General features: G+C 40.3%; 1 protein-coding gene across 2 annotated transcripts; it reads left to right on the forward strand.

The window, feature by feature from the left end:
- Nucleotides 1–27,265, forward strand: Adpgk (ADP dependent glucokinase). 2 transcript variants are annotated; one of them, XM_046428076.2, is made up of 7 exons: nt 1–287; nt 7,766–7,991; nt 11,467–11,529; nt 18,481–18,601; nt 21,887–22,083; nt 22,669–22,767; nt 25,732–27,265. In XM_046428076.2, exons 1-7 carry the CDS (start codon nt 55–57, stop codon nt 26,284–26,286), a joined length of 1,494 nt encoding a protein of 497 aa, XP_046284032.1. In that variant the 5' UTR covers nt 1–54; the 3' UTR covers nt 26,287–27,265. The 2 variants fall into 2 exon arrangements, with proteins under 2 accessions (XP_046284032.1, XP_046284033.1); XM_046428077.2 differs by having other exon boundaries at nt 25,735–27,265.
- Nucleotides 27,266–27,760: the final 495 nt, after the last annotated feature.

A 27,760-nucleotide genomic window follows, 5' to 3' on the forward strand; every position in this document is an offset into this window, starting at 1 on the left:
GAGGCGCGGGCCAGGAACTGAGCCTACCGCTACTGCTGCAGCGCCAGGGTCCCCATGGCTCTGTGGCGGGGCTCTGCGTGTGCGGGCTTCCTGGCGCTGGCCGTGGGCTGCGTCTTTCTGCTGGAGCCGGAGCTGCCCGGCTCGGCGTTGCGCTCGCTCTGGAGCTCGTTGCGGCTGGGGCCCTCGCCCTTGCCCCCGGGATCTCTTTCCCCCGAGGGCCGGTTGGCGGCCGCCTGGGACGCTCTCATCGTGCAGCCAGCCCGGCGCTGGCGCCGCGTGGCTGTAGGGTGAGTGCCCGCAGGGCCTGGGTCTCTGGGCCTCTCTAGGAAGTGCGGGCGCTCAGTCCTCTGAGGTTCACTTTGGAGGTCGGGAGGCTACCGAGCTGTAAGATAAAGCCCGCGTGGAAACGGGTTTTCAGAGGTCCCCAGGAGGCGCCGGTGTCCGCGTTGCCCTCTTGGCAAAAGGTGTTGGATGTCTGGGTCTAGCCAATTTCGTCACCGCTGCAGGGATTCAGACTGGTTTTCACTCTGCTGGCCCCAGAGCCCTTCTTTTGTCCGGGTAGGACCAACCCTAATAGCCTTTTTGCACATCTCACTCAGCTTGTCACCTTCATGTTCAGGTGTTCATTCATCGTTCCAACTTCCAGCTCCCTTGCTTTATGGGCGACTGTTCTTTGGCAGCCAAAAATGTCTTACCAGTTTTGACGGCATTCTTCCTCTTGCTTCGAAAGAAGAATGTTCTCTGCCTTTATTCACTTTCTTTTGCCCTGTTTTCTGTTAATTAACGCTATCCAGTTTGGAGACCACCACTTCACTGAGATTCCCGATTTTCAAATTCAACTTCTTTTAGTCTATATCGTCAGCTTGCTGCAGCCTTCCACTCGTTTAACACGCCCTTCTAGAAACTCTTCTTCCCCAGACTTCAGTGACATTGCATATTTAAGGTTCTCCCAAATCACAACGCCTCCTTTTTTGTACTCCTTTCAGGAATATAATTATTTCCCTTATGCTAACTTTAGTCCCTGTCTCAGTGCCACTTTTGCCATCAACTCAAAGATACCATACAAAAGCAGGTCTTCTGTCAAGTACCCTACTAGTTTATGTGAGTGCTGGGGCCAGAAGGAGTAAGGTAGAGCAAAGTTATCCTGAAAATGAAATAATTTATGTAGCTTATGTAGAGTGGTGTCAGCTTTTGAAAGTACTCAATTGTTAACTTGTATTTTTTCATATCAGCACATTTACTGGTTCTTAAGATGTGTTTCCTTTTACCTCTTATGAGTTCAGGCTCTTTTCATCCACAAGTATCAGCCTCTTAACTGACCTCCCTTCATGCGTGTTCTGTCAACAGATACTTATCAACGATTTCAAGTCTGCTGGGTTCTGAGGATATGAGTATAACAAGGTCCCTTCCTCATTTGTTGAAAACTGATACGTTCATCATTGTATTGATCTGCTTGGGCTGCTAGGACAAAATACCACAGGCTGGATGGCTTAAGCAGCAGAAATTCATTTTCTTGAAGCTGTGGAGCCTTATAGTCTAAAAGGTGCCGGTGTGGTTGGTTTGGGGCAAGCCTTTTCTTTGCAGTTTGCAGTTGGCTAGCTTCTCCCTGAGTCTTCACATGCATGGCCTTTCCTCTGTGTCTGCACTGCTGGTACTCTTTCTTTTATGTGGACATCGGTCTTATTGGATTAGGACTCTCCTGTGTGACTTCATTTAACCTTAATTACTTCTTTGAAGGCCCTGTGTCCAAATACAGTCATACTGGTTAGGGCTTCAACTTATAAATTTGTGATGGGGTAGAGGATACCATTGTCCATAACAATTGTGAAAAGTGCTTTGTTGAATTCAAGTGGTAAGAACAAAGTGTGTGCTGGGGGTATGGTTTAGTGGTAGACCTTGCCTACTTTGCTGGGATCTATCCCCAGCACTGCCAGGAAAAAATAAATAAAAACAAAATAAGGTAGACCTATTGTCCCAAAGAAGGATTACTAATTCTTCCTAGGATAGAGTGTCAGAAAAAGCTCTAGGATGATCTTACATTTACTATTGCTGTATGATAAGTCACCCCAGAACTTAAATAGCTTAAACAACAACCATTTTATGATCTTTTATTATCTGAGATTTGGTGGGGCTCTACTGGTCAGTTCTTGCTTGGGGTCTTAGGCAGTTATAGTTGGATGGTAGCTGGAACTGGGTTCATCATAAAGATTGATCATGGCTGAAACTTCCAGGGGGGTTTTATCGCCTACATGTGGCTTTTCCCTAGCTGTTTAGTTTCTCACAGCAGGAAGACTGGATTAGGAGATGGAATGTGTTGGGAGGACTAGGCAGAATCCTTAAAGTATCTTATGATTTAACCTTCAAAGTCTGTAGGGTCAGTTTTTACCAGAGTTATGGTTCCACCTGGTTTTAAGGGAGGGGTGTCACCTAAATCATACCTTAATGGGAGGAATATCAATGTCACATTTTAAAACGAACATGTGGGTTGGGACATCTTGTTGGGACCATTATGAGAAATATATTCTACTACAGTGACTTGTGTAACAGCCTAGAAAAGAAATGAGACTTTTAAAATAAATAAGCAAAGGTGGGGGAACAAGTCCACCTAGGAAAGAGAACCAAATGTGAGAAAGCAATTTGGCAAGAATCTTTTGGTAAATAAATAAGATGCTAAGAAGGAAAGGTTGGACCAAATTCCAACATGCCTTTAATGTGAGGGTACGTGGTAAGGAGGCCATAAAGATTTATAAACAGGTAAATGACACTACTTATTTATTGAAAATAATGGATGGGAATGTGAAAGGTGGATTTTGAGCAGCCGTTCATGTTTTGGGGGGTTTTGTTGGTTTGTTTTGGTATCAGAGATTGAACCCAGGGGCACTTGGCCACTAAGCCACATCCCCAGCCCTTTTTTGTATTTTAGTTAGAGACAGGATCTCACTGATTTGCTTAGTGCCTTGCTGTTGCTAGGCTGGCTTTGAATTTGCAATCCTGTCTCAGCTTCCCAAGGTCTGGGATTATAGGCATGTACCACCATGCCCAGCCTGCTTCACATTATTTTTATGAGTAACAAGTCCATTAGGAACATTTCTGGTTACCCAAAGAGATTTTTAGCCTAAAGAGGGGATATGGGAGGGGTGGGTGGGAGTATATACAATACTTGAACCACAATCTCATTTTGGGTATATTCGACTTCTTGGGAGAATACACACCTATTCGTGGTCTCTCTCTCTCTCTCTCATGCACATACTCAAAACAATTTAGTGTGATAGCCCTAAGAATGGATGAATGGAGACCCTGGTTAAGAAGACATTGTAGGGTTTACGTGAGAGGAGAAAAGAGTCTGATCATTGTTTAGGAATGGTGATAAAGAAAGGTAAGATTTGAGAAAGATGTGCATAACAGGCTGGATGTTTTAGAGTAAAGAAAAGCAGCCCCAAAAGACAGGTTTTTAGTTTTGGGTCTCTCATAAGAATCTTATGAGGTGGGCAGATACCAGTATTGTCATCTATTCATACAGATGAGTAAATAGGCTCGGACTCATTGATTACCCAAGACCCCACAGCTATCAAGTGCAGAAGGTGCAATTTAAGCCCATTTCAGGTTTCATAGTCATGCCACATTGTTGTCATATTAAGAGATTTAGGAAAAAGGTGATTTGTGGAGGAAGTTAAGCTGAATTTCAGAGGAAGGGAAATGCACCTTGTGGGATTTCAAAGGAAGCTGCTCCATCAGCTGGTAAAAATGAAAGGCTGGAATTTAAGAATGCATGAAGGACCAGGGTTGCAGATTTTAGGATATTAGCTCTTGGGTTGAAGGCTATCACATCTTTGTGAGTCTTCCCGTGCTTCCAAATTGGACCCTGGTACCTATTGAACTTTGGGTAAAAGATAAAGCCCTCATCCTAACATTGATTCCCCTATAACTGTCCTTGCCCTGATCTGTCTTGCTCTTCTCCCTGATATGAATTCTCCATTCTAGCTAGATCACATTCTTATTGTGTCCGAACACAAGGTTAATCCTTTCATCTAAAACTGCTTGCATATGCTCCCTACACGGATTTCAGTATCAGATAAATCTGGGTTTGAGTTTAGGCTTGTTTAGTTTGTAGCCTTTGGAATGTTGGTTAACTCCAATCTCACTTTTCTTAGCTGAAAGCAGTAATGGCCACCTGTCTCACAGAACATTGCAAGTGGGTATATTCTATCTAAAAATGCCTGTCTAGCCCTTGGTACTTCATAAAGATTGGCTCCTTTCTCTTTGCAGATGTGCCATCCAGAATTCAGCCTAGGCACAATTGCCCAGACCTTTGTGATTTCTCTACAGTTCTGTATCTTATAGGTATTATAATTCTTATAATATCTGAGACACATGTTAAAACTAGAAGGAGCCTTAGAAAACATTTTACAGAGGATGAAACAGGATGGAGGTGACAGGAAACATCATTCTTTGAGGAATTCATAGCCTCAGAGGAAGAACTGTGTCCCCCTCACCTTGCCAGCCAAAAGTCTGTACTAGTCGCCTGGAAGCCAAGGCTTCCAGTGTGCCCTGCCTGGTCCTGCAGCCTCTTGTTTCAGCATTTGGCATCTTTGCCTTGTTTGTTTTTTTCCAGTTATTTCATCTGTTTTCTCCAAAACCACACTATAATCTTTTTTTATACATTTCTTAAGTGTGAAATTCTGCCTTCGGGTCAAATGAGCATTGCTTTGTTTTCTGGTTCTGGTTAGCTCCTATCCCTCTATTTCCCCCTTGATAATAAAGCAACTTAGGAGATTTGTTTACATTGGGGATGCTGTTGAGGAAGTGCAGAGGAAGATCCTTGCTCTGGTCAAAGTATTATATAACAAGCATATGTAAAAAATACTTAGTTTGGTATCTGGCCCAAAGGAGATATTTCGTAATTTTTAAAAAATTAATACAAGCTTTTTATAAAAGTTATCAAATGATGATTATAAGTAGGGGATAAAAAATGCTCCTCAGTAGTTATATATTTTTTTGTAACTCAAAATCAGTTTTGTTGGTTTGTCTTGTTTTGCAAAATGCACTGAACTTTTCCTTTCATTTTGCATTACTTTTGTAAACTTGACTTTCTCCACTCTTATCTCTAAAAAATCAAATTCTGGGGCTGAGGACATAGCTCAGTGGTAAGGCACTTGCCCAGCATGCTTATCAAACTGTGTTTAAGATCTCAGTGGAACTAGATAAGAAGGTGATATGTTTATAGTTTTTGAAGTACTTATATTTCTAAATGTAAAACTTCCTTGTTTTTGAACTTCTGCTGTTCAGATTCAGGACCTAAATCCTTTTGGATACTTTCTTTTTTTAAGATAGGCCAGTTTGGTGGAACTAGTATCCCTGGCTATCCAAACACTTTCTGAAGCTCAGGACTGTACTGAAGTTGGAGAGCCAAGAGATACCTGCAGTCCTATTCATAGGCTCACTTTTAAACATCTAATGTTCATTTAGTGGAAGTAAAGGGCACCCTTTGTGGGATGGGAATGAGACCAGTTTGCAGGGTGTGTTTGGTTTATTTCATAGGCTATGAAAGACGTGTATTAAAACATCCTTAAGCACCTGCTGCTTGTCCGTGTGTTTTATGCACTGAAAGGCACAGTAACCCATTATTATACTCTTCCAGTTAAGTCATCTATATTTTTGATTTTTAAAAGAAAATTTGAGTATTTAAATGCTATTTGATGGGCAAAAATCTTTTCAAAACATGGATCCATAGATAAAGAATTACTAAAAGGACCCTTAAGATGAGGATTTAAGTCATTTTGTGTCAGGAGGAGGAATGTCTCTCTTCCTGCCCTTGTAAATCTTCAAAAGTGATATAAATAATATCTAGCCCACATACAAGCCTTTTAAAGTTACATTGATCTAAAACTTACAAAAGTTTGGGCTGGGGATGTGGCTCAAGCGGTAGCACGCTCACCTGGCATGCGTGCGGCCCGGGTTCGATCCTCAGCACCACATACAAACAAAGATGTTGTGTCCACTGAAAACTAAAAAAATAAATAAATATTTAAAAAAAATAAAATAAAACTTACAAAAGTAATACATAGTTGTAAAAATGAGAAATGTTATCTAATTAAAAGTAAAATTATTCTCCTTTATGGTAATTGCCCAATTTCAGTTTGCTACCATTAATGATTTGGTGTGCTAGTTTACAGACTGAGAGATTTTTGAAGTGGATTAGAAGAGAACATAGCTATGTGTTCCATGCTAAAAATCCAGTTCTTTGGGCCTTCTTCATGAATGAGTTGAACTTTAGGTTTCAAAGCTGCTCAGCATTAACTGAATATCAGCCACCCTTATCACTAGGAGGTATCTTGGTCTGCTATGAGCTTGCTCTTAGAGTCTAGGAGCTGCTTGTGGCCACCAACCACAGTAGCAAAAGGGACATTCCCAATAGGCAGAAGGAAGAATAGCCGTAAATGGAAGTGACAGTTGGGGGCCTGGAAGACCTCATCTAGACACCTTAGTTATTTAGCCTTTCTCTTTAAAAGAGGAATGACCTTTAGCAAAGAAACACTGAAAATATGTAAGCCAGGATTTTTTCATGCACACATAAAAGACGCCATGTCAGACAACCTTAGTATTTTATAATTTCCATACAACCTACCAGATGATGCACAAGTTTCTTGCCAGTCCTTTAAAGTTCATGGATAGGCTGGGCTTAGTGGTGCACGTTTATAATCCCAGTTACTTCAGAAGCTGAGGCAGGAGGATCCTAAGTTCAAGGGCAGCATGAGCAACTTAATAAGACCCTGTCTCAAAATAAAAAGGGCTGGGGATATAGCTCAGTGGTGGATTGCCCCTGGATTCAATAACTAGTACCACACACACACAAAAAAAGATTCATGGGTAAGTCTTGTAAACACCTGTCAAGTGATTAGTTGTTACAAGGCCACAAGTGTGCATCTTTTTAAAGCCCCACTCAGCTCTTCAAATGCAGGCTTTCAGCTGGGACCATTTGGGCATTTAGGTATTGAATCTGTCTGGAGGGAAGTTGTCTGGAACTTAGAATTTTTTTTTTTTTTTGTACCAGGGATTGAACCCAGGGGCACGCAACCACTGAGCCCCATCCTCAGTCCTATTTTGTATTTTATTTAGAGACAGGGTATCACTGAATTGCTCAGAGCCTCACCATTGCTGAGGCTGGCTTTGAACTCGAAATCCTCCTGTCTCAGCCTCCCAAGCTGCTGGGATTGATTATAGGTGTGTGCCACCATACCTGACTGGTATTTAGCTTTTGACCAAAATATATTTTGCTTACTTTGCACCAAGCAATGTTCCTAAACATTGGTTATTTAATCTTCACAGTAGCTCTCTGAGTTAACTATTCATATCATTGCCATTTTTTTCAGATGAGAAAACTAAGACTCACAGAAATTAAAGTGACTTGCCCAAGACACTGTGAATCCTGTTTGGCTCTGCTAGTATTTCCTTAGAAATGCTACATTTTTATTGTCATGATAGCTTTGTTCTGAAATGCTAAGCACTGTTTTCTCACTTTTTTAACTAGTATAAATTTTTGCCAAACTTTCAAAAAAGGTTCTGATCTTATCCCATTACATATATCCAGATAAAGTAATTTTCCTTCTGCCACATGTTGTTTGCTTTCCAGTTAAGGTAGCAGATCCACTTCAGCTGTTCCCTGTTTGAATACAGTTCTCTGAAACCTTTCTCTGCAGCTAAAAGCCAAGGTGCTTTTCCTGTGCTATGGCTGCTTCTTTTCACATGTCTCTCCTCCTTCTTTCAGAGTCAATGCATGTGTCGATGTCGTGCTCTCAGGCGTGAAGCTCTTGCAGGCACTTGGCCTGAGTCCTGGGAATGGGAGAGATCATGCAGTTCTGCATTCAAGGAATGATCTGGAAGAAGCCTTCGTCCACTTCATGGGGAAGGGAGCTGCTGCTGAGCGCTTCTTCAGTGACAAGGAAACCTTTCATGATGTTGCCCAAATAGCATCAGAGTTCCCAGGAGCCCAGGTCTGTTAGTTCACCAAGAGTAAATTAAGGGTGGGAAAAGAAGCCTTTTTTTTTTTTTTTTTGAGGGGGGGGGGAGAGAGGGAGGGAAGGAGAGAGAGAGAATTTTTTAATATTTATTTTTTAGTTTTCGGCGGACACAACATCTTTATTTGTATGTGGTGCTGAGGGTTGAACCCAGCGCTGCATGCATGCCAGGCGAGCGCACTACCGCTTGAGCCACATCCCCAGCCCCAAAAAGAAGCCTTTTTAATATGGCAACTTTTCCTCCAGTTTGCCTCATGACAGTGACCATTGGAAATCCAATTCTGCAGTGTTTTCCCTTTTTGTAAAACTGTATCTCATGTTTTATTATTAATTCTGTTTCTAGTCAGTTTAATTCAGCCAACATTAGTGATGCATGTTTACTATAATTTTGGTTCTTGTTCATCATAAAGTTGCCTTTTTCATGTTATCTATGTTTAAAAGGAGGAAACATTGTCTATTAATTTGTTTTAGTTGTAATGCTTATTTTTGATAACTTGTAGTAATCTTAATGTGTCTGAGTCCTAAGCAGGAGAACAAGGCCAAACCCATAGAAAAGTAGACTAGCTTTTAACTGGGAAAAGGAGAGATGGGGCCATACCTTTGTTCTGCTCATGCAGTGGGGTTTCTATGTGTGTGTGTGTTGCTGGGGATCAAACCCAGGGCCTCATGCATGCTATGCCACTAAGCCACAACCCCGTCCCAAAAAGGAGTTTATCAATAGAACATGGATACTATTTTGTGGGGAAGACTGTCCTGTGACAGTAGTGGAATGTTTAGCATCCTTTCCAGCTCTTTTCCCCAGGGCTAAAAAACATGTATTTCCTTGGTTAGATACTCAGGAAGGGGAGTGAAGCAAAATGATCCCTGATTGAAAACCACTGGTCTAGAGTGTTGGCTTTCAAATTTGAGTGTGCATCAGAATCACTTGGAGGAGCTATTGAAACAGATTCCTAGCCTACTCCCAGAGTTCTGATTGAGTAGATATGGTATGGGAATGAAGAATTTACCTTTCCAGCAAGTTTCCTGGTTGATGCTATTGGTCTGGTGACCTCGTTTGAGAACCAGTAGTCTTTGGGTTGGAACAAGTCAGATGGATGGAACTTCAGTGGTCTTCAAGCTCACCTGGTGATCATAAAGCCCTGGAGTCTTAATGGTCCAGGCTGGGGTGGGGGTGAGGATCACATAGAGTAAGAGTACTGGGCCTGGAGACCCAAGTGTGGCTCTTTCCATCTCACCCAGTGTGCCTGCTGCTGTGTCCTCATGCCTCTTGAGGCTGAATTCTGGTTGTTTGAACATTTTCCACCCCAGCTAATTCTCCTCATCTGAGACCTTACTTCAACTGGGCATCCCAGACCAGGCCTGAATTCTAGCCAGGGAAGCTCTTAATGCTGTTTTTAATTGGTACCTTTCACAGGCAAACCTTTGGGATCACTGATGACTTGAGATTTTAAAGATTTTGTCCTTTGAAGCTGCCTATTTGAACATTAAAAATTGTCAGGGGTGTTAGCCAGTTGAGTTTCTAAAGGAAACAGCAAGTTGTTAAAATTTCTATGGTCATTTTGACAGCTTAGTTTAGTAGTGTCTGGTCTTTTAGAGAATCTTGATAGTTCCAATCTGATAAGTATACTGCTCAGAAACCTCTGTGATCATGGTATTTAAACCACTTCTGCTTTGACCCTACCATTTGTTTCATAACAAAAAAAAAAAATCTACAGAAACTCATATCTTACGTTTTTGGTGGTCTATTATTTCTTAACATTTTAAAACCTAAAATGTGTTACTTCTAACAACAATTTGGTGTCATTTGAAAATCCTTTAAACTGTAAGGTAGGCTGCCTGATGAACAACAGTGACAATTATATGAAAAATCTGAGTTGGGCATGGTTATACACACCTATAATTCCAGCAGCTTGGGAGGCTGAGGCAGGAAGATCACAGCCTCAGCAATTTAGTGAGGCCCTGTCTTAAAATAAAAAAAGGGCTGGGGATGTGTCTTAGTGGTCAAGCACCCTAGGATTCAATCCCTGGTACCAAAAAGAAAAAGAAAAATCTGGTATCCATTTTGCAGATATCTTAATAATTTCCCTCAAGATTTTTTTTTTTAATTAAATAGCTTTGTTTATTTTTATGTGGTGTTGAGAATCAAACCTCGTGCCTCACACGTGCAAGGCAAGTGCTCTACCACTGAGCCACAGCCTCAGCCCATCCCCCAAGAACTTTTAGTAAATTCTGCTAGTCATCATTATTAAATAAAATATGAAATCAGATTTGTTAAAAGGTCAAACTTAAGCGAGCATATCACAAAATTAATCTATGAAGAACGGTTAACATCCCACTTAAATCCAGAGATCAGTCAGCCCAAAGCGTGGGATGAGAGTGATAGCTAGCAGCTGGAGTTATTTAGTCTATGCCTCTGCATGGGCTAAAGGTTGTTAGCCCAGACAGAACTACTGATTAGGTTTCTTCAGAATTGAACAACAGCCTTATTGCCTATTCATCAGGTTTCTAAGGTACATGGATCCATCCTTAGCAATGTGGAACACCAGCCTTGAAGGATCTGCTCTCTCAAGCTGAAAGATGTATTAGAGGAAAATATTTTCCTGTGTTAGAGCCATTGCCTTTTAGAATTTACTCCCAGGGAGCCATATATTCCCCAAGACATCGATGTGTTTGTTTCTTTCTCAAAATTTAGCAACAGACATTTACTGAGCACTTATGAAAAGATGGTCCCTGCCCTGAAGATGCTCTTCATGTGTCCAGATGATGATAACTAAAGTAGGCAAGGGCTGTAATATGGGTTCATATTAGAGGGGCAGGAAGTGGTCTGTAATCTTGTCTGGGGAAGATAGTTATGGAAGCTGAGATGTCACTGAGGAAGGGGTACAGAAAAGGCATCACAGAAGAGGCAGCAGCTGAGAAGGGGAGCTGAGAAGGGGAGGAACCTGCTAAAGGCCAGAGGCCAAGAGGAAGGCTGACTTGGAGAGTTGCAAACAGATTGTGGAAGGGGCAGGCATGAGATTAAGAAAGAAAAAGAAAAATTTTAGGTGGGGGTGTAGCTCAGTGGTAGCACAAGTTTCCATATCCAGCACCATTAAAAAAAAAAAAAAAAGTTGAATGATTCAGGAGGAAAGTGATGTATACTCATTTTAAAGGTTGACAAGACCTAGCCACACTGTTTTTTCTTTATCTGTTCTGATGGCCCAGAAGTTCAGTCAAATTTGATCTATAGTTACAGCAGTCACACTTTAATTTTCAGGTTACCATATTTATTTTCTTCACATTTTACTCATTGTCTATTTCTGTGTTTTATTAACTTGTTTGTGTATTTGTTGTAAAGTCACCTCAAAATATTTGGGGAAAAATGTACTATGATTATTAACATTAAAAATTATTAAGCTTGGGTAACTAGTTGTGCTAAAATACTGCCTAATCACCTTGAATTATCTTTCAGCACTATGTAGGAGGAAATGCAGCTTTAATTGGACAGAAATTTGCAGCCAATTCAGATTTAAAGGTAGGTCAGATTTCCAGATTAAAATTTGTACCCTTCTGTTGTTTCAGTAATTTTAGGAGCAAGCATGGATATTTGTTCCTTGATTCAATTTAAGGATTACCTGCTTCTGCACTAGACTGTGGACCTCTTGTTAGGATGCATACAGTATTAGTAGGAGTGTAGTAGTAACTAATACTTTCTAAGTGTTTACTATGTGCCTGGCATTGTCTTCAGTGTTTTACATAGATTTGACTAATCCTTGCAATACCCCTTATAAAGCTAGTTGGTACTGTCATCCTTGCTTTCAACATAAGGAAGCTTGAGGCACAAAGACATTCACAGAGGGTAAATAATGGAACTAGTATCCAAACCAAGGCATTCTGACCCTGAGAGGCCATCAAGTAATGGTTATGAGCATGTGGGGATTATGGAAGTTATGAGAGAGAATGTACTTGGCTATGTTGATAAGCCTGAATCTAGAGTGTTGAAAATTCATGCTACTAGATGAGGGTAGATAGAAAAGTGTCTTCAAGTTTTGAACCATTTGCTATAAGTAGAATTAAAAATGATTACTATTTCAAAATAACATCTGAGTAAGAAGTTTACTGTGCTATAAGTGGAATAGTTTTGAGGAGGGGAAGCCAACTTGGAGATTGTTGCTGTCATACTACAAAATGATAAGGTTTGGATTAGAGCACCCAAAAGAGGAGAGACTTATTTATCACTGGAATCATGGTATGGCTAGACCATAAGTGGTAACAAGGAAGAGAGTAAATAAATGGACAGGTACAGGGTGATTGTGGCTGCTGACAGAGAAGGAAACAATGAACAGTGCTCTGGACTTGGGGAACCAACATAAAAATATAATTTGGATCAGGGATGAAATGAAAAGCCAGAGAGAAAGTTAGTTAAATATGGCTAGATAATCAGCAGTGTTAGGGAAAAAATCAGTGTGTTTGTTTCTTTCTCAAAATTTAGCAACAGACATTTACTGAGCACTTATGAAAAGAGCCACACTGTACACCAGGAGACAAATATACTTTAGATTGAGAGAGTATATTAAAGTGTTAACATTTATATTTTAATAAGAATTAAAATTCTGGGCTAGGGTTATGGCTCAGTGGTAGAGCGCTTGCCTAGAATGTGTGAGGCACTGGGTTCCATTCTCAGCACCATATATAAATAAATAAAGGTTCATCAACAACTAAAAATATATATATATTTTTTTAATTTTTAAATATTTATTTTTTAGTTTTCGGCGGATACAACATCCCTGTTGGTATGTGGTGCTGAGGATCGAACCCGGGCCGCACGCACGCCAGACGAGCGCGCCACGGCTTGAGCCACATCCCCAGCCCCTAAAAATATATTTTAAAAAAAGGATTGAAGTTCTTATGAAATTTTACAGTGGAAAATATAGATTTTTATAGTCATTATCCTTATGATAGTAATAAACTTCTAAATAGAGATGATTAGAAATTCCAGGGTAAACTCTTGGAAACATTATCTGTTAACAAAAAAAGAAAAGTTCAGTCATAAGCTCTTTAGCGAGCCCAGGCCCTTCTCATCAGAATCTTGGGAGTTTTCATGGTTCCCCACAAGGCACCTTCCTGGTCCTGAGAAATAATTCTATCCTTTGGAAAACTAACACACTGGACTGTTATGGGCAAGTACAAGATTGACCTTTCAGTATTGACCTCTTCTGAAACCATTATTTGCTCTTGGTCTCCGGAGAAGTTGGACCTGAGGCTGGTCTTAGTGGAAGGCATTCCAAAAAAACAAGTCTAGCCTTGGTACGAGAAAAGATCTCTTACTCAGTCCTCACAACAGTGTTATAATTTTAAAGATAAGAGGGAGGTCCAGAGAGACTAAGTAACGTGTCCAAATTCAGCTAGTTAGGATTCAAATGCCACATTCTGCATGACATTACCACTCTAATTACTATTAGGGTAATAGTACAGTCTTCAAAGATAATTACCACTGCTCTCTCAAAGAGATTCAGTTTAACTTGGTGAAATGCTTCCCAGCATGGATCAGGTGATCATCTGAGAACCATCAGAGATTAAGAGGTATTTTCCAATGCTGATGATAATAGCTAATGCTTATAAAATTCTCAGTATATTCCAGGTACATAGATATGAACTAATTTAATCCTCTCAATACCCTATAAAGAAAGCCCATTTATTATATTCCACTTGAGAGGGAAAATGAAGCATGGCCTTGAGAAATTAAAACTGCTTAAGGTCATGTACCTAGTAATGGGTAGAGTGGGAATTCAAACCCAAGTAATCTAGTTGCAGAGTCCATACTCTGAATAGCCATGCTATAGTGTATCTCAGAAATAGACCCTGGCAAATATAGTAAAGGCAAATTTAGAAGAATGGCCAGATGCAGGAGTGAGGCAGTGCCTTTAAAAATATATTTGTGAGAGCTAGGGCTGTAGCTCAGTGGTAGAGCACTTGTCTAGCATGTGCATGGCTCCAGATTTGATCTGAGTAGATGTTGGATTTTTGTCAAATGCTGCTTTAGCATGTAGTAAAATGATTTTTGGTTTTTGGTTGTTTGCTATGTGGTAATCACATTGGTTTTCCAATGTTAAACCAACCTGGCATCCCTGGGATAAACCTTATTTATTTCTCATGTATTAATTATCCTTTTTGTGTTTTGTTGAATTCAATTTACTAAAATTTTATTTAACGTTTTGCATCAGTTTTTTTTTTATTTTTTAGTTGTTGATGGACACAATATCTTTATTTGTTTACTTATTTTTATGTGGTGCTGAGGATCAAACCCAGTGCCTCACATGCGTGAAGCAAGCACTCTGCCACTGAGCCACAACTCCAGCCCATATCTGTTTTCTTGAGGGATGCTGTCTGTATTTTTCTTATGTCTGTCTGGTTTTACTGTTGAGGTAATATTAGGCTTAAAGAATGAGTTGGCAAGTATTTTCTTCCTCTTCAGTTTTTAAAAAGGTTTGTATAGAATTGGTATTAGGCCTTCTCTAAATGTTTGTAGGTTTTTCTAGGCCTATAGTCTTCAATGTGGGAAGGCTTTTGATAACAACTCTAATTTCTTTGTTTTGTTTTGTTTTTTGGCAGGTTACTGGGATTGAACTCAGGGGCACTCGACCACTGAGCCACATCCCCAGCCCTATGTTGTATTTTATTTAGAGATAGTCTCACTGAGTTGCTTAGCACCTCAATTTTGCTGAGGCTGGCTTTGAACTTGTGAGTCTCCTGCCTCAGCCTCCTGAGCCACTGAGATTACAGGCTTGCACCACCATGCCCAGCTGATTTCTTTGATATAGAGAAATTCAGATTTTCTGTTTCTTGAGCAACCTTTGGTAGTTTGTGCCTTTCAAGGAATTATTCATTTTGTCCGTGTTGTTGAATTTATTGGCATAGTTAATCATAATATTCCTTTATCCCTTGAAGTTCTGTAGAGTCTATAATGATGCTCTTTCTAATATTGTTCATTTATGTCTTCATATTTTCCTAAGTGATTTGGCTTGAAGTTTATTGATTTTTATTCTTTTTCAATGAATAGTGAACTTTTGGATTTTTATGCATCCTATTCTGTTTCATTGGGTTTTGTTTACTTTGGGTTTAACTAGCTTCTTTTTCTAGTTTCTTAAGGTAAGAAGCTAAGGTCATTGACTTGAGACCTTTCTTATTTTCTGATACAGGCCATTTAGTGCTATAAATTTCCTCTTTAGTACTGCTTTAAATGTGTCCCACAGATTTTATATGTTGTTTTTGTTTTCATTTCAAGATATTTTCAGTAATCCTTTGATTTCTTAAGATGTACTATTCTTGGACTAGCGGTGTAATTTTAATTCTGATCTAGTCTGAAAATGTTTTCCATGACCTGTTAAATTTATTGAAACTTTTTAATGGCCCAGAATATGATCTCTCTTGGTGAAATTATATGTGTATTTGAAAGTTTTTCAAGAGTAAGTAGGGGTCTTTCTATTGTTGAGTAGAGGGTTCTGTAAATGTAACAACTAGGTCAAGTTGGTTATTGGTGATGTTCAAGCCTTGTGTGTCTTGTGTATATCATTACTGATTTTTCTGTCTATTTGATCTATCAGTTATTCAGAGAGGGGTATTGACGTAGCCAACTACAATAGCAGATACGTATTTCTATTGGAAGTTTTATAATTTTTTTGTTCGTGTATTTCATAGCTCTTTTATTCAGTGCATAAATGTTTAGGATTGTTAACATTCTTTTCATGAATTCATCCCTTTTCCTTGCCAGGGATAAAGAAAATGATTTCATAATCTTTGCTCTGAATTCTATTTGATAAAATAGCCATCACAGCTTTTTTTTTTGGATTAATATTAGCATATCTTTTTCATCCATGGGCTTTTAACCTATTTGTGTTTTTAAAGTGTACTCCTTTTGGTAAGCATATAGTTAGGGCTTGCTTTTTAATCCACTTTGGCAATCTGTGCCATTTAATTGGGATGCTTAAACTGTTTACATTTTTGTTTGGTGTTGAGAATTGAACCTAGGGCCTTATGCATGCTGGGCAAGCATTCCACCAGTGACCTATATCCCCAGCCCTAGACCATTTACATTTAGTGTGACATTATTATTTATTTCTGTTTGTTCCGTTCTTTTATCTTCTCTCTTTCCTCTTTCTCCATAGTCTTTTTGAATTATTTTCTATATTTAATTTTATCTCTTCTGACTTATTAGCTGTACATCTTATTTTAGTGGCTGCATTAGGGTTTATGGTGTATATCTATAGCTTATCACAGTATTCTTTCAAGTGATATTACTGCTCCATTACACTATAAGAACTTCAGAATATCATACTTCCGTTTCTCTACTCCAGTCTGTGTACTATTCTCACAGTGTATTTTACTTCTACATATGTTACAAACTTCACTCTACATTATTAGTATTCTTTAAACAGATCTTTTAAAAAATAATAAGGAAATAATATTATGTGCTTATCCAGAGTTAGCATTTCTGGTGCTCTTCATTCCTTTAGTTAGATCCACGTTTCCACCTGGTATCATTTGTGTTCTGCTTGCAGAACTTCCTTTAACATTTCTTGTGGTGCAGGTCTGCCAGTAATGAATTCTTTCGGCTTTTGTATATCCAGGAACTCTTTCATGATTACATACTGAGGAATTAGAGGGGTTTACTTGGATTATTTGGCTTTTTCATTTCTTAGGGATCATTGTGCTTTGCCTAATGTCCAAGCATTTTGAAAACCATTGTTTCTTATGTTTTGTCTGTTTTTTTAGTGTTCTAGGTAGGGGGGTAAATCTAGCCAAGAATCAGAAAGAAAATAGTGGCAGAGGCAAGAATTGTCAGATTTGGCATGTAATGTGCCCATGTCAAGGCAGAAAGGCAAGGGAGGTGTATTTTCACCAGAAGCTGGGATTTCTAATTACATACATGAAAGTACCTCTGCACAAAGCAGTATACAAACAGGCAGCTACTTAGCAAGTTGAAATGCCTTTTGAAATTTCTGGATGGGGCATAATTTGAAACAATGTAGATGGTTCCTGGGGATCTTAATTTGCCCCCTCCACCATCAGAATTCAATGGTTTTGAGTCTGTTATCCTGTCCTTGAGGGCATGGCAGAAACAGCAACTTACTGGAACTGAGAGGTGGCAGCAGATGTGAAGTGGTTTCTAGAAGGAATAGCCAGGGGGAGGCCCATCTTGGAGTTGAAGAAAAAGGTATTGAGAAGTTGCAGAGTACCTCCCCCTAAACTTTCTAAATTGAGTTGCTCATTAATTCTCATATTTGAAAGGTTAAGTATGGTAGAGTGCTTTTTTGGGGGAGGGAGATACTAAGGATTGAACCTAGGGCACTCTAACAGTGAGCTACGTGCCTAGTCCTTTTTTATTTTTAGACAGGGTCTTACTAAATTGCTAAGCTGACCTCCAACTTGTGATCCCCCTGCCTCGGCCTCCCAAGTAGCTGGGATTACAGGCATGCACCACTGTGCCCAGTTTCAGAAGTTCTTTTTCTGTACTGTGTAAAATTCAAATGATTGTTTTCATCTAGCAATCTTTTCCTACCTTCCTTTCTTCTTCTTCTTCTTCTTCTTCTTCTTCTTCTTCTTCTCCTCTTTTTTTTTTTTTTTTTTTTTTTTTAATTGTGATGCTGGGAATTAAACCCAGGACATTATTCATGCTAAAGCACTCTACCAATCAGCTATATCCCCAGCATCTGTCATATTTGAGCAAACAATATCCCATGTCTATTTGCCTACACAGGGTATGAATGTGAATTAAAAAGATAATGTAGGGGAATAGGGTGTATCTTGGTCTGCCTGGGCTGTCATAATAACAAAATACCATAAACTAGGTGGTTTTTTTTTTTTTTTTTTTAATATTTTTGAACAGTTCTGGATACTGGAAAGTCTAAGATCAAAGTTGCAGCAAAGTTTTGTTTCTGGTAAGGGCTCTAAGATTCCTGGCTTGCAGAGGCTGCCTTGTCACTGTTTTTTGTTTTGTTTTGTTTTTCACAGGGCCTTTTCTTGGTTCACACAGATCTCTCTTCCTTTTCTAATAAGGTTACCAGTCCTATCTGATTAGGACCTCACTCTTATGATCTCATTTAATCTTAGTAACTCCTAAAAGTTCTATCTCCAAGTACCATTCCATTAGGGTTACAGCTTCAACATCTGAATTCAGGGAGCACTCATTCAGTTCATAACAGGGTATCTGGGCTGTAGTAGTTGCATAGGCACCTGACAACTATGACTTTGGTCTTTGGTCATTTTCTTGTTTCTGGGTACATTGTGGCATTAACTTCCAGAGGCTTATCCCCTGTTAAGAGCCTCCTGTGCTACAAACCTCTAAACCAAGGACTTTTGGAATTGAATTAGATTCAGTATTTTGTTGAAATGAATAGAATTGGCCTGAATGTACCTAGTGGTTATTGTTCAGATTGTTGGAAAAGAAACAGATCTGGTAGACTGACTTCACATTGCTTATCTCCAGGTTCTTCTTTGCGGTCCAGTTGGTCCAAAGCTACATGAACTTCTTGATGACAATGTATTTGTTCCACCAGAGTCATTGCAGGAAGTAGACGAATTCCACCTCATTTTGGAGTATCAAGCAGGTAAGGGAAGGGTATTAATGGTAATAAGCTGTGCATCTTCAGACTTGGCTTTGTGCCAGAAATTCATCTTTGTAAATTAGTAGGATCCTATTTGTGTCCCCATACCAAGTTTCTCAAGTCCATTGATCTGCAGAGCTGTTATCATTTGTTATCTCAGAGACTGAGAGAAAAATTCTCAAGTCTACAAACCAAATTGGTGTGAACCCAGTGGAAATCAGGCTGTAGGAAAGCAGGCATCTTGAGTAAAAGTGAAAATGTGTTAAACACACATTTGTGAAGCTTCCCTTTATTACTAAGAAAAGAGAAGGGCAGGTAATATTTCCTCAGCTCTGCTGAATCCTGCCCAGGACCCTTCTGGCCTGACTTACCCAAGCTGCTTAGATTAGTTCCAGGCCTCTGGCAAGCTTCCTTTGGAGTAATTTATTTTTTCCCTGAGGTGAGTGGGAGTGTTTTGTATTTAACCTCACATTATTTCTTATTATAAGATATTTCAGGGGACTGGGATTGTGGCTTAGTAGTAGAACGCTCACCTAGGAGGTGCAAGGCCCTGGGTTCCATCCTCAGCACCACATAAAAATAAATAAATAAAGGTATTGTGTCCAACTACAACTAAAAAATAAATATTTTTTTAAAAAAAGATATTTCAGTGTTTATAAAGCCAAATCCACCCCACAAGTAGATTTTTTGTGTTATAAAGACTAGAGATTAATTTTCTACGAGAACCTTAAATACCTGGACATATTTTGAGTCTGTGTGTTCTTTGCTGTATCTTTTCCTGTACTCAGAAATTACTCGAGTTCTGATAAACACATTATTAATTCACATTAAAGATTCAAATATGCAAACAGCTAATTGGCTCCTTAGAGGAGTAGTTAACACTCTTCAGTGAACTGCTTCCAAATCACACAATTAAGAGAACCTCACCTACTGGAGTAATGATCTATAATGTAAGATAGGAAAAAAATAGTGCTTGTTGACAATTGTACCTTTCTCCAAGTATGAAAAAGAACTGTTGTTTGCTTCTGGTTCCCTTTTGGGTGCTTATTAGAATCAGTTGAAATTTAGCAAGGGCAGGATCTAAAAATCAGGGCAGAATGTTGCAGGAGGTACTTCATACCTAATGATGCCCAAGGAGTTTTTCTCCGTTTTAGTTTTCCCAAATAAGAGTGACAATTTTGCTAGGCGCAGTGGCACACGCCTGTAATCCCAGTGACTCAGGAGGCTGAGGCAGGAGGATTGCAAGTTCAAAGCCAGCCTCAGCAACAGTGAGGTGCTAAGCAACTCACTGAGACCCTGTCTCTAAATAAAATACAAAATAGGACTGGGGATGTGGCTCAGTGGCCAAGTACCCCTGAGTTCAATTCCTGGTTTCCCCCGCCCCCAAACAAAAGTGACATTTTTCACTCTTCAGTGACAATGACTATGGACTGGAAGGTGCTACCACCACCAGTCCAGATTAGTCTCTCTTCCATTTCTGTTGGTGCCCACAGCATGAACTAGGCACCTTTGCAGTTCCTGGTTTCTATTGATTCATGTGGTGACTACATAATGGAGAGACTAGGATTTTCAAACTGGACTTTGCTGTTATGTTTGATAGCTCTGCCTCTTGTGGAGGTAAGGAGATAGCTTGTCTCAAAACGAGATTGGTTCTATTCTTGGGTTTTGTAAGCCTTACATTTCAGTTTTTCTTCCTATGTCTTATTTTTCTTTGTACAAAGTAGTGCACTTCTGTGAAATTTTGTGCTGAGTTACATTTTCATAGGCCCCAGGAGGGAACATAATCTGGTGGTTGCAGCCCTTGGGTCAGCTTTCTTAACTCCATCCCCAGCTTCTCTCTAACCTGGACAGGTAAATTCTGAGAGGATTTGCAAACTTTTTTTTTTTTTTTTTTCCTTTTTCTGTCCTATTAGACAGCTCCACAGCAGCTCATTTTCAGGGCTGGGAATCCGGTGAGCCAGAGTGGTCAAAGGGCAGGATGGTAAATTGAGAGAAGAGATTGCTTATAGAAATGAATACAAAGCTCTGTGAGAAAAGAAGGGCACTGAGTATTATTACTGACTGTTCCAATCTATCTGCTTCTTGGGCTACTTCATCAGTCCTATGTCCTATGGAAACAATAAGCAGCTCTCCATATTTCTCTTTGTCCATACCTGTTTATTTTTGCCTCTGTCATTCCCTGAAGAAATCAGTTTCTTTTGAATGCTGTGTGGCTCTTTTGTCCTAGGCTAGGTTAGGCTGTGTTCCCAGCAGTGTCACTGTTCAAGGGCAGGGTAGTGTCTTGTTGTATGGAAAGTATCAGTGTAATTGTACAGAGTCTTGTTAATTTGGGAAATCTTGGATTTGGAGTTAATACCTGTATTTTTTGCTGCTGTGGTCCGTTAGGTCATCAATCTGTTTTCTTAATTCACTTATTTTTTATTTTTTATTTTTTTGCTAATTCATTCATATGGCTACAAACCAGGTTCAATGTGAGGTAGTAGGAATATGATGGTAGAAGACTACACAGGCCCTACCCTCAGCTCACAGTTTACCTTAGGAGATAGACACTTGAACAATTAGTTCAAAATCATGTGCCGAGTCCTATAATACAATAGTGTTGCCTCTGGTAAGGAGGTTATTGAATCTGCTTAGGTAGGGGCAAGTCTTTCCTGACTCACATTTAGGGAGAAAGTAGCACTTGAATGTAGCCTTGAGCAGTCATTACTCCAAAGCAACTCCTGCCCAAGTGGCGGAGCAGCCAGATATTCTCACTCTTTGGATCAAGTGCCCAGAAACCACAAGAGAGCAGCAGAGAGTAGGAGGTACAGTCAGCTTGGCTCTTAGATTCCAACTAAGTGGAAGGTCCTAGAACATTGCTGTGAGGTAGAATGTACTTTGGGAATGGCAACCAGTCCTATCTGCAGGAGTATGCCTCGTGTGATGGCATTTGGAAGTCATGCACAGTATAACTGCGTCCAGTGTTTGGGAGCTCAATAGACAGCAGAGCTTTCCTGGAATTCCAGGGGAGCTAATGACCTTGAGAAAGGTAACCTCTTGAAAAAGGCATAAGAGACACTGTTTCTGTTTTTTTGCTGTATTTGGGTTTAGGTTTTTGGTTTGTTTCTCTACCAATTTACCAGCATGAATGTGGCCACCAAGCTGACCTTCGACCATTATTATTGGGACCCACTCAGCCATCAGTTAGCCTGCTCAGAGCCAGGGCTCCAGGGAGACACCTGCAAGTGCCTCCACAGCTAGGAGACTGAAAGCCTCTTCCTTTTCTTTCCATTGACTGGGCTTTTCTAGGGGAGGAGTGGGGCCATTTTAAAGCTCCCCATGCCAACCGGTTCATCTTCTCTCACGACCTCTCCAACGGGGCCATGAATATGCTGGAGGTGTTTGTGTCTAGCCTGGAAGAGTTCCAGCCTGACCTGGTGGTCCTCTCTGGATTGCACATGATGGAGGGACAAAGCAAGGAGCTGCAGAGGAAGAGACTCTTGGAGGTAACAGCACTGTTACAGAATCTCACAGACCCCAGCTAGGTTTTTTGTTTTGTTTTGTTTTGTTTTTTTCCTTCCAGGTTCCTTTCTCTCTCTGCCTCTGTACTTGTGCTGCCTTGCCTTGGCTCATGCTCTCCCAAGGACATACCTTAGAAGCAGCTAGAGTAGGACAGACAGGTCAGATAATTTTCTTGCCTGAGCCTCTGCATCCTGTGCTAAACTGAGCATGGCTACAAGCTGCAGGGTTTGTAGTTATGTCCTTTATGTTATCTGTGCCATCTCACTTCATATCACCTGTGCTGCAGTTCCTGTAGATCTGAATGGCAGTTGAAGCCAACCGCCTAGTTTAGATCCTAGGAATAGGCTGGCAGCATGAACAATAAGGGGCAGTTCTTTGGCCTCTGATTCTGTAAGCCTGATGGCTCTCTGCAGAATGCAGTTCTCTTTTGTCCACGTTGCTTGTAGCTGTCAGAGGATACAAAGAAGGCAGGTGCCGGGGGCATCCAGACTGCTCAGGACCTCATCTTTTCTTCCCTCTTGCCTGACTTCCTTTTATTTCTAATGGCAGTGTTGTTCTCTTCTTTCCAGGTTGTAACTTCCATTTCTGACATCCCGACTGGTGTTCCAGTTCACCTAGAGCTGGCCAGTATGACCAACAGGGAGCTCATGAACAGCATTGTGCATCAGGTAACCAACCACCTGTGGGCAACCCATGTGTCCTCCTTTAGCCCTGGCCTCATTGGGCCTTGCAGAGAAGCTCCTTTGTCCAGTGGGACTAGGTATTTGGGCTCAGGGACTGTCTCACTGAGATGTAGGTGTTGTGTCATTCAGAACTAGAAGACCCAAATAAGGATTCAGGACTGTCCTAGGTCAAGATTTCCTAGTAAGTTAGAAATATGGCCGTGTGAGCCAGGTGGGGTGATGCATATCTGTAATCCCAACAAATTGAGGCCGAGGCAGGAGGATTGCAAGTTCAAGGCTAGCCTCACCAACCTGGTGAGACCTTGTCTCAATATTAAAAAAAAAAAAAAAAAAAGACTAACTCAGTGATAAAGTTCAGTCAAGAGGGAGGGAGATATGGCAATGTAAATTGAGGGCCTGTGAGTCCTATTGCTTCTCTGGAAGTGAATGGTTTTTGTAGAACTCAAAACATGAAAAACTGAAAGCCCAACTCAGCTGATTTTACTTAAACTTTTAAGAAGCACCAAAAAAGGAAACTTTGGTGAACCTGACCCCCTCACCACCAGACATGTAGGAATTTATCTCCTGCTTCTGGATAGCAGCAGTGGTTAGCATAAATCCGAGTGAGCGAGGCATAAGAATGCAAGCTTTGCCATTCACTAGCTCTGTGAGTTCAGATTACTTAACTCTTCGTTTTATTGTTATTTAACCTGTTAATTGGTAATGTGTTGTTCAAAAACCGAAAAGTATTAAAAGATACACAGTGAAGTCTCATTCTGGTTCTCCCCTTCCTCCATCTGTCTACCCTTTGTAATTTCCTTATTAGCTTTATCTGTATCTCCTGAGTTATAATGTATGATACAGGAATATATTATTTGTATGTTTTATATAAAAATATAAATTTTTTTTTGTCCTATTTTACTCAAAAAATAGCACAACATACTGAACACACTGCTCTACCCTTTGCTTTTTTTCCCACTGGAAAATCTTGGAGATCTTTACTGTATTGTTACTTAGAGAGTACCTCAGTCTTTTCACAATGATGTGGTGAAAGTGAGTGTGGGGTGCTTCTCAGTTTGTTTGACCTTTTTTGTGGACATTCTGATTGGTGACTGTCCTTCCCTTTTACATAGGATGCTGCAGTAAATAATCTTGTACATTGTTTTATTTTGCCTGTGAGCAAGTTTATGCATTTGATAAATTCTCAGAAGTGGAATTGCTGGATTGAAGCCTAAGAAAGCATTTAGAGGTTTGAGATTGCCTTCCATGGGAATTACACTTTATGTCCCACTAGCAGTGTTTAGAATATGTGCCTTTGTGGTACTTAGCTTTTGCATACACAGCAAATATTCTGTGTGAATATTTTCCTTATATTCTTGCCACTGGAATGGGATTAAAAATTAGCATTTGTATCAGTCTGGCAGTTGAAAAATAGTGTCAGTGTAGGGTTTGTTTTTGTTGTTTGCAGTGCTGGGGATCAAACTTGGCCTCAGAACTGAGCTACACTTCTAGCCCTTTTCTAAAAAATTACTTCTTTTTTTAGAAAAAAAAAAACTTTTAAAATTTTACTTATTTTTGGTACTGGAGATTGAATCCAAAGGTGTTTCATCATGAGCTACATCCCCCAGTCCTTTTTATTTTATTATTTTCTGAGTCAGGGTCTTACTAAATTGCCAAGGCTGGCCTCAAACCTGCAATCCTCCTGCTTCAGCCTCTAGAGTTGCTGGGATTATAGGCATGCCCCACTATACCCAGCAAAACAGTCTTTATTTTTCTGGACTGTTTTTAGGTTCACAACAAAATTGACAGGGCTCCCATATGCCCTTTGAGCCCCTTACAGGCACAGCATCCCCCACAATCAGCACCCCTCACCAAAGGGTACATTTGTTATAATCAGTGAACCTACAATGATACATTATCATCACTCAGAGCCCATAATTTACAACTGAGTTTACTCTTGGTGTTTTTCAGTAGTTTTTACTTGTATTTCTTTTTGAGGTGGAATATTTTTTCACTTTTAAAAAAAGCTTTTTTTTTTTTTTGTCCCCCCTCTGAAAGTCTCCTTAACCCTTCCTAGCCTTGGTTTGTAAATTGAAGGCAGTGCCTTCTTCCATCCAAGGGTTACAGTAAGAATTGGATGAAGAGAGAGAACTCTTTAGAGCTCAAAACATGCAGAAAATGAAAAGCCATTGGCTTTCATCCTTCTTAGCACAGAACATGCAGGAAATGAAAGCCATTGGCTTTCAACAACAAAGGTATAGGCCATTATTATTTTATGGGCATCACACACATACATGTACATACTCAAGGACTCATGTCTCCTGCAGAAACCTTTACCTGTTTCTAACAAAAGAAGTGCTAAGGAAGACAGTGAGGTAGACATAGTGGTTCCCCACAAGATAGAAAATGGGCTCAGTGGCTCCTGTTTCCCTTTCCACATGTTGTTATTCAATGAAGACTATTTTCCTAATTCTCACCTGCTTAAGTAGTTTAGCTCTAACGTGAAACAATTTTCTTGCTTCTTGGTGTTATGTCCACAGAGCCATTATGATCCTGACTATACATTGTTCAGGTCTTCTCCATTTTCCTGGCATAATGCCTGCTGACACTCAGGACTTGGCCAAGAGCCATATCCTGGCAGTGATAAGAGTGGCTGTTGCATGTACACAGGCAAAAGTTAGGCACCAAGGAAGGAAATACAAAATAGGTTCACCTCCACCCTTTCTGAATGGTACATAATAAAAGACTAGGTTTGAAACAGCATTTTGGTAACTTTGCAGTTTTTCCCAAGTGATCCTGAAGGTGGAGGTGGTTAGAGATGAAATGGTTGAAATGATGAGTTCAGTCACAGGAAGGCCTGATAAGAAAGATGCCTGCCTGCCTTCCCTGTCATTTAGTCATTGGCTGCGTCCTAAGATTCAGGAGCTCGGTTATACCCGCCAGAAAGAGACCTGTCATTGTTTTTGTTAGCAGGTCTTTTCTGCAGTGACTTCTCTTGGGCTGAATGAACAGGAGCTGTTATTTCTCAGCCAGTCAGCATCTGGACCACATGCTTCTCTCGCCTCCTGGAATGGTGTTCCTGATGTGGGCATGGTCAGTGATATCCTCTTCTGGATCTTGAAAGAACATGGGCGGACTAACAGCAGAGCCTCGGACCTTACCAGGATCCATTTCCATACGCTGGTCTACCACATCCTGGCAACTGTGGATGGACACTGGGCCAACCAGCTTGCAGCCGTGGCAGCAGGAGCTCGTGTGGCTGGGATACAGGCCTGTGCCACCAAAACCATAGACACCAGCCGAGTGTCTCTGAGGGCACCCCAAGAGTTCATGACTTCCCATTCAGAGGCAGGCTCCAGAATTACATTAAACCCAAACAAGCCAGTAGTAGAATGGCACAGGGAGGGGATATCCTTTTATTTCACACCAGTGTTGGTGTGTAAAGACCCTATTCGAACTGTGGGCCTTGGAGATGCCATTTCAGCCGAAGGACTTTTCTATTCAGAAGTACATCCTCATTTTTAGGAAGATTGTAGCTAATTATAGGAAGAAAGTGGTTTGGAAAACAAGATTCAGGGTGTCAGAACCATTTTTAGATCTAATTGGGAAGATAGCCAAAGAAACAACAGCAGATTAAACTGTACAGATACATTCCAGCCTGTTGGCGATTACATAAAAACATTTCAGGTTTTAATCAAAACTTAGCTATCTACTAACGAGACTGGATTTTTATTTTTTGTGTTGTGAGTTACAGGGGTAAAAAAACCTCAATTCTAAAACCCCAATTTATGCAGTGTTGTCAAGTATTTTTTAAGCCAGAGTTAACTCTGAAGAGCATGTCAGCCAGAGAAAGTCTTTCTCTCCTTGCTTACTAGAGGACTGCTTCATTACTCACTCACCACCGTGGGCTCTGGTAAAGCCTGATGTGAGATTCTTGGGTCTCTCAGCTTACCACTTGCAACAGAATCAAGACTTCCATTCAGTGTTACAGCGACAGTATTTAATGAGCATATCTTCTCAGTCTCCTGTTCTCAAACTTGGGTCAGAGCCACGGGTAAAGACAAGACAGTCCCACCTTGGATCTTTGATAAGCCTTTGAGCCATTCATTCTCTTGTTTGGAACCCTTGGTGGCATTGTGAGCTGAAGGACTGTGCCTTCCTGCCTTGGCTCCCTATATTGTAGACTGGCTGATCAAAGGCTCCTGTGGCTTGGGCATTGCCTCCTCATTTCCCAGCTCTGGATATGCTTCCTGCAACAGAAGACTAATATTTGTTCTTTCTGAGCCTTGAAGGAATTTGCTTTTACAACTGGAATTTGCTTCCATCTCTTATGTATAAAAGATCATGTATGTCTTATGTTTTCATTGACACATTCATTAAAGAGTTTGACCTCGTAAGAGTGCCAGGATCATGAATAAATTTGTCATGTTATATATTTATTTTTTTATAAACCAGGACCTCTGTGTGCTTTTAAAAATATTAAAAACAATTTACATTTCAGGAATCCTGTCTGTAATTGATTTCATTTCCACCTTACTCTGGACTAGTCTTATGGCTTACATGTTACTCTGCTCATGATGTTTGTATTTTGTCCGTCTCTCACACTGAGCCTGTACTGTAGACCTGTTCTCTGGGGTTTAGAGTATGAAGTAGCTAAGTCAAAGTTGAGTTGGAGCATAGCAGTTGCTAAGCATGATGAACTTTGGTTTGTTGGAAGGATGTAAGGGACCAGAAGATGGCAGCAAGCCTGCCTAGTACAGGGTCATGATCTCACCAGGCCATAGCAGCAGATTCTTGAATCTCAAAAGCTACCTCAGGCTTTTCATATATGATCTTCCCTCCCTGCTTTGGGTAAGAAGAAAATGCTTGATTACTCATTTTCAAAGAAAATTTGAACCTAGAGAATTATACAGCTTGCAAGTGAAAGTAAGTAGCTCATTAAGGAAATCTTATCCTTTTGTGCCTCTAGGCTTAGTTAAAACAATCACCAACTTTCTGG

The sequence above is a fragment of the Marmota monax genome, unplaced genomic scaffold (genome assembly GCF_021218885.2).
Source record: "Marmota monax isolate L192 unplaced genomic scaffold, Marmota_monax_Labrador192_F-V1.1 WCK01_AAM20220418_F8-fsc00111, whole genome shotgun sequence".
Lineage (NCBI taxonomy): Eukaryota > Metazoa > Chordata > Mammalia > Rodentia > Sciuridae > Marmota > Marmota monax.

What these genes read in the sequence shown, in the direction of transcription:
- Adpgk (XM_046428076.2), top strand. Translation starts at nt 55, where the DNA reads ATGGCTCTGTGGCGGGGCTCTGCGTGTGCGGGCTTCCTGGCGCTGGCC. An exon ending in TGGCGCCGCGTGGCTGTAGG is followed by an intron (nt 288 to 7,765) that starts GTGAGTGCCCGC and finishes TCCTTCTTTCAG; the next exon opens with AGTCAATGCATGTGTCGATG. An exon ending in CATTTTGGAGTATCAAGCAG is followed by an intron (nt 18,602 to 21,886) that starts GTAAGGGAAGGG and finishes GGGCTTTTCTAG; the next exon opens with GGGAGGAGTGGGGCCATTTT.